The sequence below is a fragment of the Callorhinus ursinus genome, unplaced genomic scaffold, assembly GCF_003265705.2.
Source record: "Callorhinus ursinus isolate GAN/ISIS: 27379988/994484 unplaced genomic scaffold, GSC_fseal_2.0 scaffold8, whole genome shotgun sequence".
In the NCBI taxonomy this organism is placed as follows: Eukaryota; Metazoa; Chordata; class Mammalia; order Carnivora; family Otariidae; genus Callorhinus; species Callorhinus ursinus.
The window spans coordinates 24942198-24969007 of record NW_027397070.1 but is presented as its reverse complement, the minus strand read 5'-3'; the positions used below and the strand labels follow the sequence as shown (position 1 = coordinate 24969007).

Genomic DNA, 26810 nt, shown 5'->3' with positions numbered 1-26810 from the left:
TTACATAATCAGTTTTAAACTGCTGGTATTCTCATGTATTATTTAGTTTAGTTAAAGAACAAACTCTGCATTTAAATCTGTATATTCTTTGCTTAGACATATAATCTGAAGGAAAAAGACACTAATTCACTTCTAGAGACTCAAATTTGGGTTTTGGTCCCAAAGAGACACACACACACACAAACACACACACACACACACACGTCTTTTGATTAAAATATACTTAAGTCTCAAACTTACCTTCCAGACCAAGTCCAGGTATCTAAGTTCAGATAGTGCAAATCATTCATCCTAGTTTGCTAAAATAAAAGTGTGTTAAGTTAGTCTGTGTTTTACATTTTTCATGGGCTAAAATTTTGGTTTTAAAGTTATTTCAGATTAAAAATAGACCATCTGCATTTTACTCAACATCAGAAGTTTATATATTGGGAAACAATGCTAAGTGTCAATCAAATTGATATAGAGCTACCTAATTAATTTGTCAAGGGGGAAAGGAAGAAATGGGTTTAAACTAACAGGATTTAGATGTTCAGAAATTAAACTTTTCTGGTTATGCACTGAAGTGAAGGAGTCTCCTCATTAAAATATGATTTATAAATCATCTGTGATGACTCATGTATAGTCTGTTTAGGGGATGGAAAATAAATAAATGTTATTACTGGGGCGCCTGGGTGGCTCAGTTGGTTAGGCGACTGCCTTCGGCTCAGGTCATGATCCTGGAGTCCCGGGATCGAGTCCCGCATCGGGCTCCCTGCTCAGCGGGGAGTCTGCTTCTCCCTCTGATCCTCCCCCCTCTCATGTGCTCTATCTCATTCTCTTTCTCTGTATAGTATATTTAGGGGATGGAAAATAAATAAATGTTATTACTGAACAGCATTTTAGTATCTATACAATTTGAATAGCCATTTGTTCCCCAAAATCAGAAAATATTTTTTGTAAGAAGAATCACACATAAAAATACCATTTCCATTAAAAACACTAACCAAAACACGTCCGCCAAAAATATAGCCCTTATTTCCAAGAACTGCACATGTGTGCGCGGCTCGCGGCTGTGGAGGAACTCCATCCTGCAAGCAGAGATGAGAAAACACAATGCAAAGCCTTGAAACATCTCTAAGGGTGTCCCACTCCTACACTCAGTATGAGAAATACCTGACACCAAATCACCATTACCCCTGTAATTCAATAAAAATCCTACTGCAGGGGCACCTGGGTGACTCAGTCGTTAAGCGTCTGCCTTCGGCTCAGGTCATGATCCCAGGGTCCAGGGATCGAGGATCGAGCCCCGCATCAGGCTCCCTGCTCGGCGGGGAGCCTGCTTCCCCCTCTCCCACTCCCTCTGCTTGTGTTCCCGCTCTCGCTGTGTCTCTATCTGTCAAATAAATAAATAAAATCTTTAAAAAAAAATCTAATGCAAAAGTTCATTCTAAACAGTAATGATTATAGACAAACACTGCTCTTCAAGAATGAAATTTAGGGGCGCCTAGGTGGCCCAGTCAGTCGGCGTCTGACTCTTGGTTTCGGCTCAGGTCATGATCTCAGGGTTGTGAGATGGAGCCCTGCCTTCCATGGGCGCTCAGCTGGGAGGCTGCTTGAGAGTATCTATCTCCCCCTCCTTCTGTCCCTCCCCCTGCTCCTGTGCACGCTTTCTCTCAATAAATAAATCTTAAAAAAAAAAAAGAATGAAATTTACTCACCCTGATCTTTACTTTTTAAAGTGCTTTTCTTAAATGCCTGACACTATTTAGCAAAATAAAATTTCATGTAAATTTCAGCTTGAAACACAAAGATTTAAAAATCAAATTTAAAAGATTCTCTCTCTCCCTCCTTCCCACTCTCTCTCCCCACCCCCTTCCCCCACAGAGTTCATATTATGAGTGAGCAGTACACAGTGTGATGATCTCAGAGACTCTAAAAAATCACATCTGCCCCCTCAAACTCTTGGTGTCTCAAATTCCACAATAAGAACTTCACTCTTGCCTTAAGCCAAACAGTGCTTTATTGCTTACTAAAACTCTTCCCATTAACTGATAACACTTTTCTATACTTTACTTTGAATAAATATAGCAGATCTTTTCTCCAGAGAAGTTTTGGATTGGTGGGAAAAGAGAGAATATAATGGGCAGATGAATGAATGAGATTTGAAAGAAAAATTTTCTGCAATAATTTCCATGTGTTCATGGTGGATGCCTTTGTGTATGCATTTCAGTCCAAGTTCGGAAAGAACTTTTTCAACATTTTCAGCGCATTGGCTCCTGAATGTGGGCACAGGACATTTAAGCTCTACTACCAATATCATAACTCTCTAGACTTTTCAGGCTTACTTGAATGACTGTCCTGAAGCAAACACAGTAAGAAATAATTCAGATATTACCAATTTAACACTTAAATAAGTGAGAGAGAATCTTTTGAAATGTGGTTCCCAGCTATTCCAGCAAGACAAAATCTTTATTATTACCCCATTCCTGATCTGAAATTTTGGAAAAATTATTCTACTATATACACATTTATTATGAAATAAATACCAAACTTCTATCAAATGCATTTATTAGCCACCTAAAGCTTCTGAATAAACTGAATTCATGTAATTCCAAACAAAAACAAAGAAAGGGCACTTGCATTAATCTGTGTGTCTAACTGCCTAAATAATGTACAATGCTTCTTAAGTTGCTTGAAATACTGAAAATAACTCAAAGATCCCTACTACTAATATATTGCTCTTAAGGGGTAAAAATCCCATGTAGGAAAAACACTTTCAACCTTCCCATTTTATAGATGACACACTAAATGGCTTATCTAAAGTACAGAGCTCTTTTAGGACAGAATTAGAATGCAAATCCAATTTCTTTTAACTTTGACACCAATATAATTGGTACACTCTACCATGTTGCCTTGTCTTTTGGTGCTGATATTTGGGAATAATGTAGTACTTTAAGAAGGTGTCTAAAAAAATGAAGAGACATCCAGCTACAGCCATGTCAGAAGAACTTTCAGATAAAATATAAACAATATAAGAACTTATTTGAAGAAATCATCAGAGAAATTACAGTGAAAATCTTGGTAAATATGAACTAAAATAGGGTCAAAGTAATATAAGAATGTTGGAGGGGGGTTACAGACTGAGGTAAGAAGAGAAAGAAGGAGCCCAAGAACTAATTATAAGTTACCTCAGCTCCCTTATCCTCAGGATCACATTCCACCTTTTTTTTTTTTTTTTTTTAAATTTTTTTCCACCCCAATTTGGGGTTTGGTTCTCAAGCCCCTTAGAACAAGAGTCGAATGCTCCACTGACCGGGCCAGCCCGCTGCCCCGACAAAGCACATGCCACAAATATGCCTTTGAGATCTGCAGACGCCTGCTTTTTCTCTAAAGAAGGAGAGGCTACAGATGCTGCCCGAAAGTTTTAATAGATCCAGTCTCAACACTATTTCTTGGCACCTGCTGGCTGACATAAAATTATCTGAACAGAGATAAAATGCTTTTATTTCATTAACAAAGACATAAATCTTAAAATTCAAATGGATGTATGTCATTTGTGCATACTAGTGGACAGTTTTGGTTTTGCCTGTTTAGCACTCCATTCTGCACAGTTCTGGTGACCTATCACCCACAACCCCCGGCCTCCTAGGGTAGGCCTAAGATGTGAGCCTAGCCTATCACCCCCTTGGCAACAGGGACTAATGTTAGGAGGGGGAACCTGCCCAAATACGGCCAGAGTCCTTTTCTAGGACTAATCTGTAGACCTTGAAAGAACACAGCACCAATGGAAAGGACTGCTTGGATAGCCAGGACCATATTCCCTCCTAAGTGAGGTGGCTGGTCTGCAGCAGACAGAATGAAGCTAGCAGACAAAGAGAATCAGAGAGAAGCTAACAAAGCGATGTAAAATGTTGTGATGGTGTTGAGTAACTTGCTCTAGCTCCTGAGGCCCTAATCCCTGCTGCTCTTCCACTGTGTGAGACACTCCAAAATAAAACTTCCCTCTATGTAAAAATTCATTATGGCTTAAGCTAATTTGAATTTGGGTTTGCTCACCAGCACATGAGAGAGTATAATAATGTATTTTTATCATGCTTTAATTGCATGTAGATTTCAAGAGTTTATGAAATATGGGCTTTTCAAAATTGTGGACTTGATTATAAAAGGACATTTAAAAAAAAGATTTTATTTATTTTTGCAAGAGAGAGAAAGAGCGAGCAAGCATGAGCAGGGTGGGGGGGCAGAGGGAGAAGCAGACTCCCCACTGAGCAGGGACTCTATCCCAAGACCCCAAGATCCTGACCTGAGCCAAAGGCAGATGCTTAATGGACTGAGCCACCCAGGTGCCCTAAAGGGACATTTTAAAAGTGCCACCATTAAATCAGGACATCACACTTGTGGGTACAGAATGATGATGGTACCCACTTTAGAAGATTTTTCTAGAAAAACTTAGCTAGCCTGGAGAAAAACAGGTGATTAAAAAAAATTATTAGTGATGGTACTCAAGGGATTATATGATTATAAACTCAATTGCTAAAATCCAAATAATTTAGCAAAAAAATATTCTTTTAAAGTATCAATGAGTAAGGAGCGCCTGGGTGGCTCAGTTGGTTAAGCGGCTGCCTTCGGCTCAGGTCATGATCCCAGGGTCCTGGGATCAAGCCCCGCATCGGGCTCCTTGCTCGGCAGAGAGCCTGCTTCTCCCTCTCCCTCTGCCTGCCTGCCGCTAACCCCTACCCCTTGTGCTGTCTCTCTCACTATCCCTCTCTCCATGTCAAATAAATAAATAAAATCTTTAGAAAAAAAATAAAGTATCAAAGAGTATATAAATACAAAGGTAACTTTTTACAATACTTACTTTAATTTCTGGTTGAAACCAATTCTGTGTCTTTGTATCAAATACATGAACATCATTATGCCATCCCCAGAAGATCTGTTCTTCCTAAAACAGGAATTTTAAAAATATTTCAAAGCTTTTATAATCTTTAGGTTATTGTAATAAATGTCATTGCATATTTACTGGTGAAATAATAGACACCATTATAAAAACAGAGGTAAGTGTTACCGTAGTCATAAAGCTAATGCACACGCCAGTGGCCCACAAAGTGTGGCCTCCAAACCAGTAGCAACTTGTCTTCTCTTAGCACTACCTGCAGTGAGTCATAAATTTACTTGTTGATAATCTTCCAATTCCCTCAAAGAATTGTCTCTTTGGAAATTGCAGAGGACAAAATGACATTTATATCTTGTAATCTGTGTTCCTACAGTGCATGCTCAGAATTCCTAATCTTTGCAATTAGGAACCTTAGGGGACCATGGTTCCTTTTTCCAAAAAGCTCCAATCACTTCTACTTAACCAAGCAATTTGTTCTTACAGGTCAAACTTGGGCTTGCTCTCTTACCTGCCTTCTAAGAGACAAAATTATCAGCAGGGCAGCCATTTAGCAATTATACTATATTTAGCATCTCTGGATTGTTGAAATCCTCTATTACTGCTTTAGCTTACCTCTGTGTCAATTTTAGGTTCTATGCCAGAACTACATTATTCATTTTTGTCAGAACTTGTCAAACAAGTTAAACACACTAAACAATTCCCTTAATTTAAAATATAGATGAAAAGAAATCTACTTGTACACCAGAAACATCAGGACATGATTCTTAGCCTAACTGTACTAGGAGAGAAAAAAAATGAGTAAAAATATGTAGATATAAGTAATGGGAATTTATATTTCTGAAAATTATCAGTAATACTATAAGTAACAAAACTTTTATTTTATTTTATTTTAAAAACTCAAAAACCATGTAAATACATAGAGATCTTTTTAAATACCTATACACAAAAAGATATACATGAAATGTACATATATATTGTACATTACAATATACAATAACAATATATGCTTGTGAATGGTAAAATGGAAGAGCTACTATGTATCTTGGTGCTCGGATCAATGGTTTTTAAAGTTATCTTTTAAAAGGTATCATTTTTATGTCATGTCTTATTTCATTAGTTTATTCTCTAACCAGTAAGAATAAGTAGGAAAGGTAATATCACGACCAACTTACTCACTGTCATACAGAGGTCAGCCTGAGCTATGAATAGTTCTGGTAGACATACCTAGAAGGAGGTGTATGTCAGCAACAGCCATTCTGGTTGTCTATGAACAGAGTTTTTCCAAGTTGTGCTAAAATCTCTACTTGTCTAACAGAAACAGGTGTAAGTGATTAATAAAGTAAGACATTATTCTGCCAGTAGCCATGAAGGCTAATACCACTAGGTGAGAGAAGGTGAGAGAACCTCCTCCAACTGAATCTGAATCCAAAAAAGAGAAAACATGTTTTTTTTTCATAGTGTCAATTATGGCAAGTTAAACTGAGAAAGACTGTGGCATTCCAGATAAGCCTAGAAAATGTTGTGGGAAGAATGTCATGTTGACTCCAACAAATATAATTGTGAAGTCATCATTTCTCAAGACTTTAAAGTGATACTAAATTAGAGGAGTCATCATTTCTAAACACTTTAAAGTGATACTAAATTAGAGGAAAATGTAAACAGTGATTACCCAAGATGCATCATGAACATCAAAACAGTCTTGGAGTTCATTGTGTCTCCTACACCCATAGCCACCAAAATATATTAATCTGAAAAACAAATACAAAAGAACACACTTTAGAATTTCTATTTCCAGTCTGTTCAATGAAAGTTGAAAGAGATCATCTCTCTCATCCTAATAACCTAAACTAGCCAAATAACCTAAAAAAACATAGTTTAAAAAAAATCAAAGAGAGAAGGGAACAAAGAAATCTAAATGAACTAATTCCAGAAAGTGATGGACTCTCAATAGGAGGAAAGAGACCCATGCATGGCTGCTTTCATTCCTGGTATGACAGCAAGAGGAGGAAGAATCCAGGACAGAGAGGGTTTGTAAAAGAAATCACCCAAAATTTTAACAGCCACTTATAGACTGGCATGGCAAATTAGAATCTTAAGAAAATCAGCCACAGTGGGAATTTGAATCCACTCAACAAGTCCTTCACATAGTCTTCAGAAGGCTCACACCAGTCATCAACAGGTTGGAAGCAGAAGAGAACTAAGCAAACATCTTTGAGGCAATATGAGCTTTAAACTACTAAACTTTGAGACCAGGACAGGAGATCTGAAGCAAATACCTCAGAGGCATATCAAGTCATTATAGCACACAGGATGGCTGCCCTCAAAAGTCCAAGGGAGGAGGTACAAGGCTGAAAAAGATCTCCCAAAGTACAGAAAGCAAAACGTGGCACTGGAGAGCAAAGAGAACTCCCTGGTGACCCAAAGACCTCCCAGTGAGGCTATAAAACAGGGAGAGATCTTCCACAGTTCTGAGGGTGAAAACACTGTGAAGTACAGCTGAACATCTTTAGATAATCTGCATGCAGTGCTCAGACATGGGGTCCTAGCAAAGGACAGTCATGATCTTGCCTCAAAACATTTGAAGCCAGTTGTACAACAGTTGCAACAGTTACAATAATCCCAAACACAACTCAACTACAAATGAGACTGACTGAACTACCACTCTAACAGCCTGAGAAAAACAGAAAAGGGCATGTCCTTTTCTGGAGATAAATATCCTTTTTTCTAATACTTACTATTCTTTCACACAGAACATCTGGAATGTGGTGAAAAAATTACAAGATACATGAAAAGGCAAAAAAAAAAAAAAGCGACCTATGATCAAGAGGGGGTCAGTATAAGCTGACACCAAGGTGGCCCAGACAGTGGAATTATCAGACATGGTATCTACAGTAACTATGATAAAGATGCTAACAGACCTAGTTTGTAAAATATGGACAAACATGCAGGAAGAACAGCAATTTCAGCAGAGATACAGAACCACGGAAAAGAACTACTAAATGGAAATGCTAAAAATGAAAAAAAAAAGATGCCAGAAATAAAGAATTGATTAAATAGGTTTCACAGGAGACTGGACATAGCAATGGAAAAGACCAGTGAACTTGAGACAGGTCAAGAGATTAATAAAAAGTATCCAAATTAAACTAAAGAGAAGAAAAGAGTTGGGGGGAGGGGGAAACCCAGGGAGCCCAAGCTCTGTGGAGCGATATGAAATGGTCTAATGTCATATAACAGGTACCCCAGAAGGAGAAGAGACAAATAAACGTGTAGAAGAAATATCTGATAATTACTAAGAGCTTCCTAAAACTGATGAAAGATGTAAACCCACCAACCCAAAAAGCTCAGCACACTCCAAGCAGGATAAATACAAAGGAAACTACAAATAGGAACATTTTAATCAAATCAATGAGGAACAAAAATTAAAAAAAATAAAGAAAAGCCAGAGGAAAAAAGACATATACAGGGGAACAAAACCACAAATGAGAGTGACTTTCTCACCAGAAAAATGGAGGCCAAAACCAATGTAATAAAATCTTTAAAGTGCTGAAAGAAAAGAAAAAGCAACGGTCAGCCCATGGGTGGAGAAAAAATACACAAGGGAAATTAAAAATTACCTAGAAATGAATAAAAATGAAAATACAATAAAATAAAAAAGAAAATGCAGTAAAACAAAACTTATGGTATGCAGTGAAGGTGGTGCTCAGGGGGAATTTTATAGCTGTAAATGCCTAAATATTTTTTTAAAACATCTCAAATGAATAACATAACTGTACACGTTAAGGAACTAGAAAGAAGAGCAAACTAAACCCAAAGATAACAGGAGGAAGGAAATAATGAAAAATAAAGGGGAAATAAACAAAACAGTGATTAGGAAAATAGAGAAAAACAATATACCAAAAGTTGGTTCTTTGAAAAGATCAATGAAATTGACAAATCTTTGGCTAGGTTGGCAAAAAAGAAGAGAAAACTCCAAGCACTAACACTGGAAATGACAGAGGGGACATTACTAGCAACATTACAAAAATTAAAAGGACTATAAGAGAATACTACAACAGACTGGGTAAGTTAGATATAATAGAATAATTTCTGAAAAGACACTATCAAAAATGGTTTATGAAGAAATAGAAAAACTGAATAAACCTATATAACTGAGTCAGTAATCAAAAAACCTCCCAACAAAGACAAGCCCAGGACCGATGGCTTCAATGGCAAATTATACCAAACATTTACAGAATATTAATACCAACCTTCTCAAGTCTTCCCCCCCCAAAAATGAAAAGAACACTTCTTAACTCATTCTATGAGGCCAGCCAACCCAAAACATTAGAACAAAAAAACTCTACATATGTCTGATAAGAGATTAATATCCAGAATAAGTAAAGAACTCCTATAACTCAACAAAAAAAGACAACCCAATTTTTAAAAATGGGCAAAGGACTTGCATAGACAGTTCTCCAAAGAAGATATACAAATAGCCAAGTATATGAAAAAATGGTCAACATCACTAGTCCCTGGGGAAATACAAATCAAAACCACAATGAACACCACTGCATACCCACTAGGGTAGCTGTTATTTTTGAAGAAGAAGAACAAGAAGAAGAAGGAGGAATATGGGCGCCTGGGTGGCTCAGTCGTTAAGCGTCTGCCTTCGGCTCAGGTCATGATCTCAGGGTCCTGGGATCGAGCCCCACATTGGGCTCCCTGCTCAGCAGGAAGCCTGCTTCTCCCTCTCCCACTCCCCCTGCTTGTGTTCCCTCTCTCGCTGTCTCTCTTTCTGTCAAATAAATAAAATCTTTAAAAAAAATCTTTAAAAAAAAAAAAGAACCCAAGTACACTGCCAGTGGAAATATGAAATGGCACAGTCATTGTGGAAAAGAGTTTGGTGTTTCCTCAAAAAACTAAACATAGAATTACCATATGACCCAGAAATTCTACTCTTAGGCATATAGCCAAAAGAACTGGAAACAAGGACTCAAACAATACTTGTAAGCCAATGTTCATAGCAGCATTATTCACCACAGCCAAAAGGTGGAAAAAAGCAAGTGTTTATCAACAGATGACAGATAAACAAATGCACACAATGCATATAATGAAATGTTATTCAGCTGTAAAAAGAAAGAAGTTCTGATACATACTACACATAGTGAACTCTGAAAATATTTTGTTAAGTGAAATAAGCCAGACACCAAAGAATAAATATTGAATGATTCCACTTTTATAAATATCTATAATAGGCAAATTCATGGAGATAGAAAGTAGATTAGAAGTTACCAGAGGCTGGGGAGAAAGGGGAATGGGGAAGTGTTGCTTAATGGGTATAGAGTCTCTGTTTGGAGTGATGATAAACTTGGGAACTAAATAATGGTGATGGTTGCACAAAGTTGTGAATGTAATGAATGGCACTTCATTAGACATTCATATATGGTTAAAATGGCAAATTTTATGTTATATGTATTTTATCATGACTTTAAGGAAAAGGTGTAGTAAAAATAATTCTCTCTCCTACTCTCAATCATTCAATTTCCCTATCTAGGGCAACCACTGTTTCCTGTTTCTTATATACACAAACAAGAAAAACTTCAAAGGATCAAAAATACCTTGTAGAGTTGGGATCAATTAAGTCTAGGACACAAAAGCACTAATCATAAGGAAAAGATTGGTGAATTAGACTATATTGAAATCAGATTACACTGCTGAGAGAATGAAGAGATACATACCCAATCGAAATGTTTACCCTTATGTATCAAAGTACATAAAAGAATGTTCATAGCTATATTATTCCAAAGAGTAAAAACGTGGAAATGCCCCAAATGTCTATCAACAGTAGAATGAATAAATATTTTGTAGTATTTCATTTAATAGAGTTATATAAAGGAAATAAAACCAAAGGTACACACATCATGAATGACTCCCAAAAATGTAATTTCAGTAAAAGGATAAGTTCTATAAGGATGCCATAGCTAGTATAAAAACTAAAACAATAACTAATTTAGGATACTAAAAGTCTGCATAATGGTTTCCTTTAGCAAGGAGGCTGAGCACAGTGATTATGAAGTGAACATAATGAAGGATTTTAGAGAGTTGATGAGGTTCTGTTTCTTTACTTGGGTGGTAGTTACGTGTGTTCATTTTGTGATAATTATTTATTTAAGGTATACACTTAATGATTTAGAGTAGTCCTATAAGAATGTTCTGTAAAGCTTCAATATCTATACTAGTGAAGTACTTGTTCATTAACAGATCAGTGTAATAGGATAGAAAACTCAGACCCAAATACCAATGAAAATTAGGTGAATACATGATAAAGGTAAGGAAATAACTGAGTTACAGACAGGCAGCCATTCAAAAAAAGATAAACTTGGATCCATATCTCATAACCATTCACAGAATAAGTTCCAAATGAATCTACAATTTAAATGTAAAAAATAAGGGGAGGGGGTAGAGGGATGGGATTAACTGGATGATGGTCGACATCAGGAGCTTATGTGTTGTAATGAGCATTCTATAATGTAATGAGTGTCATATAAGACTGATGAATCACAGAACTGTACCCGTGAAACAAATATTATTTTGTATGTTAATTGAATTCAAATTAAAAAAATAAATGTAAAAAATAAAATGACAAGGTACTAGAGGAAAATATATAGGTAAATTAATATATAACCTTTTAATCAAGATTCAAGATCAGGAAGCCACAAAACACACAGAACACATACGAAGCAAACTCAAAAGACAAGTGACAAACTGGAAAAATATTTTCATATCGTATCATAGTCAAACACTAATTTCCTTAATATATAAATAACTCCTAGAAATCAAGTTTACAAAAGCAAAACTCAAATAGAAAATAATTAGCAAAGGACACAAACAAACAGTACAGACAAAAAGAAAGAAAAATTGCCCTTAAACATATGAAAATACATTCACACCCCACAAAAAATTTTTTTCAGTGAAGATGAAAATAAGACAGATATTTCTCATTTATCAGTCTGGCAAGCAAACAAACAAACAAACAATCTGAGTTTGCCAGCAAACTCTTGGCAAGACTATAGAGAAACAAGCATTCCATTGTTGGAATGCAAAATGGCCCCACTTCTATGGAGGAAAAATTGACAGAATCTATTGCTATAGGTTTAATTGTGTTCTCCTTTCATATGTTGAAGTCCTAATCTCCAGTATCTCAGAATGTGACCTTATTTGGAGACAGGTTCTTTACAGAAGCAATCAATTTAAAATGAGGTCCTTAGGGGAGGCTCTAATCCAGTATGACTGGTGTCCTTATATAAGGGACAAAGTCAGAGACAGCCACGCACACACAGAGAGAACGCTATGTGAACATGAAGGTGGAGATCAGAGTGATGTCTCTACATGCTCAAGAACAGCAAAGACTGCCAGCAAATCCGCAGAAGTTAGGGGAGAGGCATGGAATAGATTCTTCCTCAAAACCTAGAGAAGGAGCCAATCATGCTGACATTTTGATCTCAGACCTCCAGTTTCTAGAAACACAAGGAAGCACATTTTTGTTGTTTAAGCCGCTTAGTTTATGGTACTTTGTTACAATAGCCTTAGCAAACTAAGTATTTGTCAAAATTATAAATGCAATCTCACTTTATCCGATGGATAGATCTGCAATCATACACACACACACACACACACACACACACACACACAGATATTAAAGCATAGTTTGTAATATCAAAGGAATTGAAATAAGTATTATTTCATTTACAGGGGAAAGGTTAAATAAACTATGGTATATCCTCAAAGGGGAATACTATGCAGCTATTAAAAGAAAGAAAGGAAGAAAAAAAAAAAGAAAAGAAAGGAAAAGAAAGGGGAGGAAGGAAGGAAATCAGCTTTCTCACTCAGGATACAGAAAGATGAAAGATCTCCATGGTATACCGTTAACTAACAGAAGCAGCAGGGTGCAGAAGAATGTACAGAGTACACTGCTATTTGTGTAAGGAAGAGAGAGAAAAAAGGAATATGTGCATACACTCCTATGTATTTGATTCTATTTGCATAAATTAACACTGATGGCAGTGGTTTCCAAATTTGTCTGCATCTTGGACACACCTGAGGAGTTTCAAAACATCATAACCCCAGAGATGACCATTTAATTGGTATAAGGTATCACCTGGGCTTTGGAATTTTTAAAAAATCCCCAGGTGATTCCCATGGCAGACAAGTTTGGGAACCACTACTCTAAGAATACAAAAGATATTAGTAGAGTAGCTATTTGTGCATGGTGGGAAGGAACAGAGTGGATGGGGGTCGGAGTGGGAGCCAGACATTTCACCATCAGCTTTTTAATATGGTTTTGATTTTTGAACCATGTGAATGTGTTAACTATGCAGAAAGTTTAATTAAATAGTAAGTTTATTTAAAAAAAACCAAACAGTTGCTTCCACAATACTTATTTTTATGACATGGCTCTTATCCAGGATGAAGAACTGTCATTATCCACAGAGTCAAAACAAGTTTGTAATTATATCTTGAAAAAAATATCCAGACTTTCAAGCTTTCTCTATTTTGGCCACAAGCTATCACCCTTACTTAAGTGTAGTTAATGAGAGGATTTCGCTGCATTACCTGTCTTTATATACCCAGCAAGAGAGTTTATCACGTGGTGTGGGTGGTTGTCCTTCAAAACTGGTGATTTTTTCCCAAACGTAGTTTCCATCTCTTGTTCGCAAATTAACAAAATAAAGCTTTTAAAAGAGGAGAACACCATTAGCAGACAGGGCATTTAAAACTTAAGTCTGTGTCTGAGGGAATATGTGATCCAAGAATTAATAATACTACTCTTTCCTCTTTAAAAGGTAAAATTTTTCATTGTAAAGTTAATAAAAATGAGACTGTGTTTTAGAAGCAAAAATGACATATGAGACATCCTGAAATGGATCCTGTCCCATCATGCTCTGCCCTATAGACACCAACTAAGCATGGAGCTAACTCTGAAGCAGAAAGACGTGGAAGAAGAGAAGAACACAATGGCTGCATTTTCAATCTATTTTTAAAAACTTGTAAGCTCAAGATTTTCTATTTTTATCTTCTTTTTTAAATATTTGTAAACTTGTAAGATTAAGTGATACAATAAATATTACATTTTGCTGCATTCCTGAATTGAAAGAAAGTATTACTCGATTGCTGTATCCTTTGTCATCATATCCTCCAAAAACGTACAGCTTTCCATTAATGCAAGCACCACAACTTCCTGACATGGAGGTAGGGAGTTCTCCTTCCATGAGGTGCATGGTCCTGCAGCAAGAATAACATGGAATTCCATGACTTTCCAGAAAGGCAAATTAAAATTCCCTTTGAACTCCACGAGTACTCTTTCAGTGAAGATTGTCAGTGACAATTACAATTGAAATGCCATGGTAGGCAATACTGTAAAAACTCTAAGATCCATGGTAAAGATTTTTCAACCTATTGGAAAAAAAATTGCAGAATCTTGACGTAGCACTAGAATTGGGAATTAATTGGTAGAACAAAGCAAAGTCTTCTGGGACAGGCTTAGCCTTGAAAGGAATGGCAAACGACAAAGAGCAAAGAGAGGACGGGAGCAGGGAAAAGAAACAGCCAGCGAGAATAAAGCATTCAAAGAAAAGGAAAGGGAGACAATAAATGTTACAGTATGTTCTAAGTTTGGTCTTAAATTCCCTGTAGTCTATGAAAATATTTAAAACAGATATTAAGACTGGACATTTTGCAATTTAAAATTACTTACCACAACCCACTATCAATATCATAGGTCCAAATTTCATCATTAGGCAAATATACTTCATTGTCTTCAATAGACTAAAAACAGAATACATAAAATTATGTTTATCAATTACACAGTAACAATTAAATAGTTCCTCAGGATGGGAAAAACTGCGATTAAGATGCTGCAAAATATAAAATCATGAACAGGCTCCAAGATGGGTTTTTCAATTTAAATTAAGATAGATCAAAAAAGAAAGGAAAAAAGACGTCTTCTAAGAGAAAGTGGGCAAACAAGAAAGGTTTAGAATACAAAATAACAAGTACATGAGTCTCAAGAAAAAGACTCAGGGCAATCAAACCTTAAAAAAGGGATTCTGAGTTAGGGAATATAGCAAAATAACATTCTGAGCAGAATACTGAAGACTACAAAGTCAGGAAGAAAAGGAATATCAAAAAAAGGCAATATGTTTTGGGTGAAATGAAGGAATAAAGGAAGGAAATTTTTATAAGGTAAATTAAGAGCACTGTATCGGATATCTTGATCTACTGAGCATATTTTTTGAGTGCCTACTATGTGCAAGGCATAGTGTCAGGTGTTCCTTAAATATAGACTCTAAGGATCAAGACAAATTTAGCTAGTCAAAATGACAACTCAGAATCTGAATAATCTCTAAAGAAGCTGATAACATAAACAGAATAGTACATTCTGACATTTATGATGAAAAGAGAAATAAGAATAGAAAAACAATCTTATTTATATTAAGCCTAAAAACTTAGGGATTAAAACAAATCCTTACATAAATCCATCATAATTTATTAGAGTCTATAAAATAATTAAAAAATAGCTAGTTTTAAAAGATAGCAGTTTAAGAATTTCTTAGACTATGTGATGCATACATTATTTACATGTTAAATAGAGTTGGTTAATTTTCTCATTGGTTTGTTAAATTTTAAAAAATATATCTTGAATACCAAGTATCTGACCCCTACCACCATCTCTCTCTCTTCCTCTCTCTAACAGACACACTCACACACACACCCTCACACACACACACACACACACACACACACAAAGCAGAAAATCATTCTGTTAATTCCAAGGAAACTTCCACTCATGTCTGGTTGTGGAAGCCATATTAGATGGATAAGTAAACAAATAATTTTAAGAAGGAGTGTGGTAACTGTATGATTCTAAGGTTTTTTAAAATTTTATTTTATTATGTTATGTTAATCATCTGTATGATTCTAAGGTTTAATGGCATCAGGCTCCAGTAGCCTCATGAACACACTTTTATAAGAGAAATATTATGAAAATAGATTGTCACTCTTCTCCTTAAGTCCCTTCAATACTTCCCAACTGCTCCCAGTATAGTCTAAAATTCTTATGATTCTGTACTATATAGCACCTGCTATCCTTCCAAAGCTCATCTTGCCTTTCATTCACTGTGCTCTAGTCTTCTTCTAGTTCCTAAATTTCTGCCAGTTCCTTGTTGGCAACAGGGCCTTTACCTGTGCTCTTCTCTCTTCTTGGCATACTCTCCCAGAATTTGCCTGGCTAACTACTCATTCTTTGGAAATCAGTTTAAATGTTGCTTCTCTAATCTCCCAGAAAAAGGGTAAGGGATTTAAGGTCCCTTTTAAACGCTCTCCTACTGTACTGTACTTTCCCTCCCAAGTCTTTGTCTGTATCACATCCACCCACTACCACCAACCCATAAGCTTCGTGAGTACATGCGTCATGTTTATCTTGTTATAATTCTGTTCCCAGAGCCCAGCACAGTACCCGCACAAAAAAGGCAAATGTACTGTTTGTTGATTGATTGAGTGAACGGATACGTGAATAATACTTGTTAAACTCACAAGAGACTCATCTCAGCCTGATTTAAAAAAAAAAATCTCACTAATCTTTAAATGCAGTGGTACAAAACCACAAATGAATCAAAGAATTGAAAAATGTGGACTTGTTCCTTCTTGTTTTCTGAGAAATTTCATTCTTAAATTATCCCCTCCTTTCTACATCATGTTTTCCTTCTCTAATAGATCATTCCTATAGATATCCAAATGTGCCTTAATGTCACTCACCTTTAAAACAAACAAACCCTCCCTTAACTCCTCCTATTTCTTGGCTCCCTTCACAACAAAACTTCCACACTAACTAGAGTCAATGTCTCCACTGCCTCACCTGTCATTTTCTCATCAATCCAGATTAACCTGGCTTCTGAGCCCATCATTCCACTAAAACTGTTCTGTCAAGAGGACCCTAAAAAAGAAAATTAGTTAACTGATTTATATGGAAATATGGCCCAGAGAGATGGAACATATAAAAAAAAGAAGTTAAGAGACACGGGAAAAGAGAAGAACTTAGTCTAATCAGGATTTCATCAGCATGTAATAGAGAGAATGAGGAAGAGGCAATATTTTGAAGAGACAAAGGGTGAGAATTTTGCAAAACTGTTGAACATCATCAATCCTTGAGATCTAGGAAGTCCTAACAAGTTTCAAGCATAAATAAATAGAAAACCATACCACGACACATCACAGTAAAACAACAGAACATCAAAGAAAAATATATATTCTTAAAAACTACCAGATTAAAATCAAATCACCTTTGAACAAATGGCAACTCATGACTGAATTCTCATTAGCAACAATAAAGACTAAGTACTAGCCAATGTGTTGAATGAAACTGTCACCCTATAATTCTATTACCCAGTAAAAATACATATTTGAGGGGCGCCTGGATGGCTCAGTCAGTTAAGCATCTGCCATCGGCTCAGGTCATGGTCCCAGGGTCCCGTATTGGGCTCCCTGCTCAGCGGAGAGTCTGCTTCTCCCTCTCCCTCTGCTGCTCCCCCTGCTTGTGCTCTCTACCTCTGTCAAATAAATAAATAAAATCTTAAAATATATATACATACATATTTTAAGAACCAAGGTAAAATAAAGAACTTTTCAGACAAACAAAAGTTGAGACAGTTGGCCAATCATCAACCCTCACTTATAGAAATTGTAATAGTTGTGCTATTTCAGACAAAAGAAAAATGATCTACAATCAAAGATCTGAAATGTGATAAGAAACAATATGACAAGAAATTAGTAAATGTGTGGGTAAATTCAAACACATAAAAAGGGCCAAACTTTTTTTTTTTTTGATGCTTAATTTAAGGGGAGGGAAGCAGGATAGGACTACCTAGGGAAAGGGGTGACTGGACTTTAAACTTTCTAAAGTACTTGAACTCTCTGGAAAGAAGGAAAACTATTAACTTTGAACTTTGTGAAGTATCCATGTTGAAATAGAGTAGCTACTACATGGTTAGAAATAAATCATAAGTTCTACACAAAGACAAAAAAAATGGAAAGAGAACAGAAAACTTCTTAAACAATCCTTGAAATGAGAAAGTTAAGAAGCAGGAGGAAGAGAAACAGAGAGAGGCAAATATAAAACAGATTTGGGGATGCCTGGATGGCTCAGTCAGTTAAGCCACTGACTCTTGATTTCAGCTCAGGTCAGTATCTCAGGGTGGTGAAAATGGAGCCTCACATCAGGCTCCACACTGGGCATGGAGCCTACTTAAGATTCTCTCTCGCCCTCTGCCCCCCCCACCCCTGCTCTCCCTCTCTCTCTCTCTCAAAACAAAACAAAACTACATCTGGTGAAAATAGTATATCAGAATCACATTAAGTACAAATAGGCTAAATAAACTCTTCAGATAAAATCTACAGAGTGTCAGACTAGACAGAAACAAGATCCAGCTATTTTCAGGTTATAACACACACATCTAAAATATATACAGAGTTTCCATCAGAAGATAGAAAAAGGTATACCATGCAAATATTAACCAAAAGAACACCGGTGTAGATGTATTGAGAAAACAGATTTTAAGGCAATATTACTACACATAGAGAGGATCATTACAAAATAATAAAATATTCAATTACTCAGGTAGAATAATTCTAAAATCATATACACATCAAAAGGTAGCCTAAAATACATTAAAGTAAAAACAGACAAGACCACAGGGAGAAACTAACAAATCTACAGTCAGAGTAGGAGTTTTTAATCCCTGTTGCAATAATTGATAGAACAGGAAATAAAATAATCAAAAAGGATATAGGAGATTTGAACAACACAATCAGCAAGATTGATAAAATAGACATATATAAAACACTTCACCTGATCATTAGAATATATATTCTTTATAAGAACTAAGGTATAGGGGCACCTGGGTGGCTTAGTCACTTAAGCATCTGCCTTCTGCTCAGGTCATAATCCCAGGATCCTGGGATGGAGTCTCATATCTTTGCCCACCCTTCCCCCATCCTTGCACGCGTGCTCTAATATTAAATAAATAAACTCTTTTTTTTAAAAAAAGAACTAAGGTATATTTATGAAAACTGATTACAGGCTAGTCCTGAAAGCAAGCCTCAACATATTCCAAAGGATTGGCAACAGATAGACATAAACCACATTCTGAATATAACACAATTAAGTTAGAAATTAATAACAGACACCTAACTATAAAAATAACATAGAAATTTAAAATATTTTCCCAAACAACATATGGGTCAAATAAGAAATAATAGTGGAACGTATAAAATATTGGGATTGTAAAATAGCAAAATACTGCTTATCAAAATGAGGAAGACAGTTAAAAGGTATTCGGAAGAAAATGTATAGCCTTACACACTTAAAGAATTTAAAAGTCTCAAAAAGAATGAGTTAAGCATCCAACTTCAGAAGTTCAAGAAATAACAACATAATAAACCCATAGAAAGTAGGACATAAAAAGCAGACATTAATGAAATTAAAAAAAAACACAACAGAGAAGATCAAGTAAACCAAAAGTTGATGTTTCAGAAGGCTGATAAAGCTCTGGCAAAATTATTCAAAAAAGGAAAGAAAGGAAGTTGCCATTAAATGATTTTAGGAATGGAAGAAGGGCTATGGCTACTACAGAGGGTTTTATGAACAACTTAGATTTATGCCAAGAAATTTTAAAACCTAAATGAAATGGACAGACTCCTGAAGCTGGTGGTGAGGGTGAGGGAACCTTACCAAATTTGAGTCAAGAAAAAAATGAAAAATCTGAACAATCCATAGACTTAAATAGATTGAATCAGAGATTTAAAACCTCCTCTACAAAGTAAGTACCAGATGGCTTTACAGATGAGGTCTTCCAAACATTCAAAGAATAATTAATTCAATCTTACAAAAACCATCCCAGAAAATAAAAGAAGGAACAATACCTAATCCACTTACAAACAGATGTAAAAATCCTCCCTCAATAATTAGCAAACAGGATCCAGTAATGTATAAAAAAAAATTATACTAACTTACATTTAATCTAGAAAGTGCAGTATCAGTTTTATAGCATTTATAGCATTATAATAGCATTATAATACTATTACTATAAATTACTGTAAGTTAAGAGACTAAAGGAGAAAAAATATGATTATCTCAGTATGATGCGAAAAATCACTCTCCAAAATTCAAAAGTCATTCATCAGAAATCAGATGGAAGAAAACTTCCTCAATTTGAAAAAGGTTACCTACAAACAAATAAACAAAACACTAACACAAACATCAAACTTAATGGTTAATAGTTGAAAACTATCCTTCTGAGATTACAAACAAGAAAAAAAACAGCTTCTATTTAACATTGTACTTTGGGTCCACCAGTAATGTAAAGAAAATTAAAGGAATAAAATTTGAATGGAAGAAACAAAACTGTCATCACTTGTAGATTATATGACTATCTACATAGAAAATAAAAAGAAAATTAACAGATGCATTATGAGAATTAATGTAAATTAAGAAAGCTTGCCAGAATCAAAAGTATTCAAAGTCAACTGTATTTCAAAACACCAGCAACAATCAGAAAATTTAGTTTAAAAAAAATTAACAAGGGGGCCTGGGTGGCTCATTTGGTTGGGCAACTGCCTTCGGCTCAGGTCATGATCCTGGAGTCCCAGGATCGAGCCCCACATCGGGCTCCCTGCTCAGTGGGGAGTCTGCTTCTCCCTCTGACCCTCCCCCATCTCGTGTTCTCTCTCTCATTCTCTCTCTCTCTCAAATAAATAAATACTTAAAAATAAATAAAATAAAAAAAATAAATAAAATAAAACACTAAAACCCCCCCAAAAAATTAACAATAGAAATAAAAAATACAAAGAAATACAATAGAAGGTGTACAAGATCCCTATGAAAACACCATAAAGCTTTATAAAAAAAATTAAAAAATCCTGGAGAGATATACTATATAATTGGAGAAGACTCAATTTCATAACATGTCTGTCACCCTCATATGATCTAATGATTGCATACAGTAACAAAATCTCATTAGGGTACTTTTTTGACAATCTCCCTCTAAAGTTTATACAAATGAGGAAGCACTGTGAAAACAATTACACAGTTCCTCTAAGAGTTAAATATTGAATAACTATATGACCGAGCCTTTCAACTCCTAGGTACTCAAAAGAATTGAAAATAGGGGCTCAGATATTTCTATGCCAATTTCATAGCAGCATTATTCACAGTACACAAAAAATGGCAACAACCCAAGTATCCCATCAACAGATGAATGGATAAGCAAAATGCGGTATAGACATACAATGTATCTTATTCAGCCCTAAAAAGGAATGAGGTTCTGATATATACTATAACACAGATGAACCTTGAAAACATTGTGGTAATAAACCAGACTCAGAAAGATAAATATTGTATTATTCCAATTATTTGGAATATCTAGAAAAAGGCAAATTCATAAAGACAAAAAGATTAGAAGTTACGAGGGACTGAGGAAAGGAGTATGAGTTATTGCATAATGGATATAGAGTTTGTTTGGAGAAATGAAGAGTTTTGGAACTAGACAGTGGTAACACTGTACAACACTGTGGAATGTAATTAATACAACCGAATTGTACACTAAGCTATGGCTAAAATGGCAAATTACAAGTTTTACATATTTTACTACAAAATAGTAAAGAAAATTACAAAAGCACAAAAGGCTCTAAAAAACCAAAATATTCCTGAAAAACAAGCTAGAATGGGTATTTAAACTTATAATTTGTGCTCGCTTCGGCAACACATATACTAAACTTATAATTTAACATTTAAACTTCTAATAAAGCTATTATAATTTACATAATGTGGTTCTGTCAAAAGAAAAGAGAGACCAATTGAACATAATAAAGAACCTAGAAAGAGAACACACATGCATGAAAACTTGATGTGTGATAGACTGAGTTTACATGTTAGCAGGGAAAGGGGGGACTATTTAATATATGACACAAGGACAACTGGTTATCCATGTAGAAAAAGTAATGAAACTGGATCCCTATCTTAAACCAATTAAGCAAACAAAAAATTCAGATTTAAAAAAGGTTGAAAGAGGGACAGCAAAATTGAAAATTGTTTAGAATATAGAAAATTTTATGATCTTCATATTGTGACAGATTAAAGATGCACAAAGCACAAAGAATAAAGGAAAAAACTGAAGTTACATTAAAATGAACTTGTGTTGAACAAAAGACAATCATCAAGAAAGCACAAAGACAAGCTACAAACTGAGAAGACATATTCAATTTGTACAACTATATACTTAAAGAATTCCTATAAATCAGTTAGAAAAAAAAAACCAAATAACCCAATAGACAAATGAGCAAAAGATATGAACCAGCATTTTTACAGAAGAGGAAATACAAATAGTTTATAATAGTTCATAGGACAAGACACTTAACTTTATTAGTAATCATAGAAAAGCAAACAAAACCGCAATGAAATATGTCACACTCACTGGACTGGCAAAATATTTCAGGCCAGATGGTACCAAATGCTGTCAAGGATGTGGAGTAAGGAGGAGGCCAAGGGGAGGGTAAACTGATACACATATTTTGGGAACAGTGACATCTCCAAGTGAATTTGGAGATGTGGGATACCAAGAGACCCAGCAGTCCATTCGTTGGTATGTGCCCTAGAGAGTGCGCATGCTTGTGCACATATAATAGGAGACATGTTATAAGAATGCTCAGTGTAGCACTCCTTAACAATACCAAAAAAAAAAAAGAAATATTCAACAATAGTGGAATAAATTGCAGTAAATTCACACAACAGAATATTACACAGGACACACATCAGATGAGTGAATCCAGGGGTGATTTTCAAAATATTTAATAACCAGGCAGCACAGAAACTGACTAATCAGAATGGACATCAAGTCAAAACAGGTACAGCCATGCAAGGGCACATTAGCCGAATACAAGCAATGTGTGAATCTAAAACACATACATTTACTAAAAGAACTAAGTCACAAAAGAAAATGTATGCTAGGATTCCAAAACCAAATAATATACTGTTTAGAGATAGACACGTGTGTGGCAAAACTATAAAGAAAAGAGTGATTAACTAGAAATCAAGATACTGGTAGCCTATGGGATGGGAGGAGCATTCTAATCCATGAAAGACAAACAGAAAACTTCTAAGGTACTGGTTCTAGTCGATTTCTTTTTTTTTTTTTTAAAGATTTTATTTATTTATTTGAGAGAGAGAGAGAATGAGAGACAGAGAGCACGAGAGGGAAAAGGGTCAGAGGGAGAAGCAGACTCCCTGCTGAGCAGGGAGCCTGATGTGGGACTCGATCCCGGGACCCCAGGATCATGACCTGAGCCGAAGGCAGTCGCTTAACCAACTGAGCCAACCAACTGACCCTCCACCAGCAAAAAGATTATGACCTGCTGAAAGCTCAGATGATGGTTAGCCTTTTTTAGCAATAAAGTATTTTTAAATTAGGGTATGTACATTTTTTAGACATCATTTTTTAGACATCATGCCATTGCACATTTAAGAGACTACAGTATAATGTAACTTTTATATGCACTGGGAAACCAAAACGAAATCTAGTCGATTTCTTAATCTGGAAGTTAAACATGTTTAACTTAAATGATACTTATTTTACCTATTCTTTTTGTACATACGTTTCAAATTTTAAAATTAAGAAAATAAAATTTTCAGAAGTGAATACGAAGTCACTCACAAAAGCGGCAAGGGAAGCTGGAGAACCAGCCTCTGATCTCCTCGAGGAAGAGCAAGGTCTGAAATCATGGCAGAGAACAGGACCAGCGAGGTAACCGCTGCTGTCACTGGGGAGGAACACGCTGCCGGTTTGTAGCTCTGCCTTTTATGTCAGGGACCTCGATCTTCCTATAGATTCTATTGCTGGGTAAGAATCCTCTGCAGCTCCTTGTTTTTACATCTTTACTCCGAGTCCAAATTTAGCACAGATTCATCTAACCAAGTCCAAGCCACTTGCCCACAACCTAGCTGCAAAAGAGGCTGGAAAAATGAGTACGCGGCACTCAGCCTCTTTTTATAGGTCACCTCCTCTAAGCTCTACCCAATTCTAGATACTGGGGATACAACAGGGAACAAAACTTATATCTTTATAGAATTTACATTCTAGGGAAGTAGGTAGGAGGTAGTCAGACAACTACAACAAATACCCCTACAAGACTCATTTGATGGGCGATACTACAATAAAGAAAGGAGGTTCAAATTTTGGGCATCTGAAAAGAATAAACGTCTTCCACATGACGTGGATGGCCTATGTGACCCTCTAAGAATATGTAAAGCAGAACGATTAGGTAAAAGAGAATACACACTTAAGGCTTTTCATACACATCACTAAACTTCTCCTTCAAAAAGGTCATACAAATTTGTGCTCCCATCACCAGACTAATTCATTTCCCCATGCTCTTCTCAAAAATTCTTTTTAATATTTGCAAATTGAAGAAGAAAAAAATCTCATTTTTGGTTGGGTTTCTTTGATTCATATTATATTTCTTCTTGTGTAAATTGCTTGTACATATCCATTGGTCATTTTTCAATGGAGATATTAACTTTTATTTGTACAGTTATTAATCTTCATTTTTGCCTATCATATATATTGCAAATATTTTCCCCAGTTTGTCACTTGCTTTCTTACTTTATGGTGTTTAAAACCATATTTTTAAACTTTTTTTAAAGTTTTATCTACCAATCTTCCTTCATAGTTTTACCCAATTTATTTTTCTTTTCTCAAGATTTGAAAAGTCACATATTTTCTTCTGGTATGATATACCTTAGTTTCCCTACATTAACTCTTCAGTCCTAAGGCTCCACTATCATTTTCCTCTAGCTATACCCAGGCCACTTATTGCATGAGTAATTGTTTTTCCAGAATTAAAATGCTACCTTTTAAGTATAAAATAGTCTGGTGTGCTAGGCTGTTTATGTAGTTTCTTTTCCATTCCATCATGTTATCTCATCTTGCATCAGGACTACTGATTTAACTATTATAGTATTGTGATATGTTTTAGTATCTGGCATTGTAAGCCTCCCATCTGGAATCTTTTCAAACACATTCTAAATTGATCTTCCCTTTAAGTCCACATCCAAAACAGAAATATGTAGTTATGCATATTTATGCAGATATTTTCTATAAGGAAAAGTTCAGGGCAGAAAGTACTAACATCAATTGTGTTATGGAAATAAAATCCTAAGAGGAAAGCATACTACCTACAAACATGCTAAACCCCTATGCTTTTCCTCCAAAATTTGGGGAAACCACTCAGAACTTTTCAACGTTCCCTGTAGTACTAAAGTTTGAATGAAGTTCAGTGATACTGAAAGGATATGGAAGAAGTAGGAGCAAAAGAATATTCTGGCACCAATTCAAATGTGCCACTTACTCTTTTCAGCACTTCTGCTCTCACCTCTAGAGAGAAGCAGAGTTGTTTTCAGATGCCATGTCCTATAGAATATGTCCCAACAACAGAGTAATGAGTAATCCAGACAGTTATCTGTGGGCCATTCAAGCTTTAGGATATATATTTGTGAATTTTAACACATATCGTTTTTTGTTAATAAGGAAGAAAACTGTGATTAGAACATACAATCTGGAATTATTTGATCATTATTCTTAACTACTGACTGCTGGATTACCTCCAGATTCCAAGGCCTTTTAGCTATCTTCTGTTCAGAAGGATCTGAATAAAAAGGAAGGATTCAACTTTTTCTCATGATATGCTGTCTTTTTTGCCTCCCATTTTCTTTCCTTCCACTCATGCCTTAGACGTATTTTAGCTGCTGATAATCCCTGAAATTTAAAAAGTACAGGCATACCTTGTTTTATTGCACTCGTTTTACTGCGCTTCACAGATACTGTGTTTTTTTAAAAACTGAAGGTTCAAGACTTCAGTGGCAGAAGGAACTGCAGATGTGGTAGAAATAGCATGAGTACTAGAATTAGAAGTGAAGCCTAAAGAGGTGACTGAGTTGCTGCAATCTCAGGATAAAACTTGAGCGGATGAGAAGTTGTTTCTTATGCATGAGCCAAGAAAGTGGTTTCTTGTGATGGACTCTACTCCTGGTGAAGAGACTGTGAAGATGGTGGAAATGACAACGGAAGATTTAGAATATTACATTTTCTATTCTTAATAAGGCAGCAGGACAGTTTGAGTATTGACTCCAGTTTTGAAAGAAGTTCTACTGTGGGTAGATATGCTATCGAACAGCATCACATGCTATGAAGGAATTATTAATGAAAGCAAGAGTCAATCGATAATGCAAACTTCCTCACTGTCGTACTTTAAGAAGTTGCCACAGCCACTCTACCTTCAGCAACCACCACCCTGATCAGTCAGCAACCACCAACATCAAGGCAAGACCCTCCACCAGCAAAAAGATTATGACCTGCTGAAAGCTCAGATGATGGTTAGCCTTTTTTAGCAATAAAGTATTTTTAAATTAGGGTATGTACATTTTTTAGACATTTTTTAGACATCATGCCATTGCACATTTAAGAGACTACAGTATAATGTAATTTTATATGCACTGGGAAACCAAAAAATTCATCTGACCTCCTTTATCATGGTGGTCTGGAGCCAAACCTGCAATATCCAAGGTATGCCTGTAGGAGACTAGCTAAAGCTGTGCAGCACTTTTCAGAGCAGTTCTTACAGCACTCTACTCATTGGATCGATAAATAGTCTATTCACTGACTGCCACCTGAACACCTGGAATCTTATCAATTACACGATTTTCAAGATTAAAATGACATAAAAATAGTCAGACATTTCATTTGTAGGCCTAAAAGAAATGTACACTGTCACCAGATCTGAGATAGTGCAGATTACTATTTTAAATGAGATTTTTTTTCACTTAACTTTTGCAATCTTAAGAATCAGTATAGCA

The 26810-nt window shown here is 35.7% G+C and overlaps 1 protein-coding gene across 4 annotated transcripts in view; it reads right to left on the bottom strand.

Annotated features, from left to right (window-relative positions):
- The window catches only part of KLHDC1 (kelch domain containing 1), a 49192-nt gene that overhangs the window by 20685 nt on the left and 1697 nt on the right, over positions 1-26810 (bottom strand). For 3 of the 4 annotated variants that reach the window (XM_073895169.1, XM_073895168.1, XM_025870517.2), the window contains exons 2-8: positions 14607-14677; positions 14017-14134; positions 13466-13584; positions 6543-6621; positions 4838-4921; positions 984-1067; positions 241-299 (exon numbers count right to left, since the gene is read on the bottom strand). In XM_073895169.1, the coding sequence (XP_073751270.1) occupies positions 241-299; positions 984-1067; positions 4838-4921; positions 6543-6621; positions 13466-13584; positions 14017-14134; positions 14607-14677 (614 nt within the window). The remainder of the gene's footprint in view (positions 1-240; positions 300-983; positions 1068-4837; positions 4922-6542; positions 6622-13465; positions 13585-14016; positions 14135-14606; positions 14678-26810) is intronic. The other variant, XM_073895170.1, reaches the window with a different exon arrangement.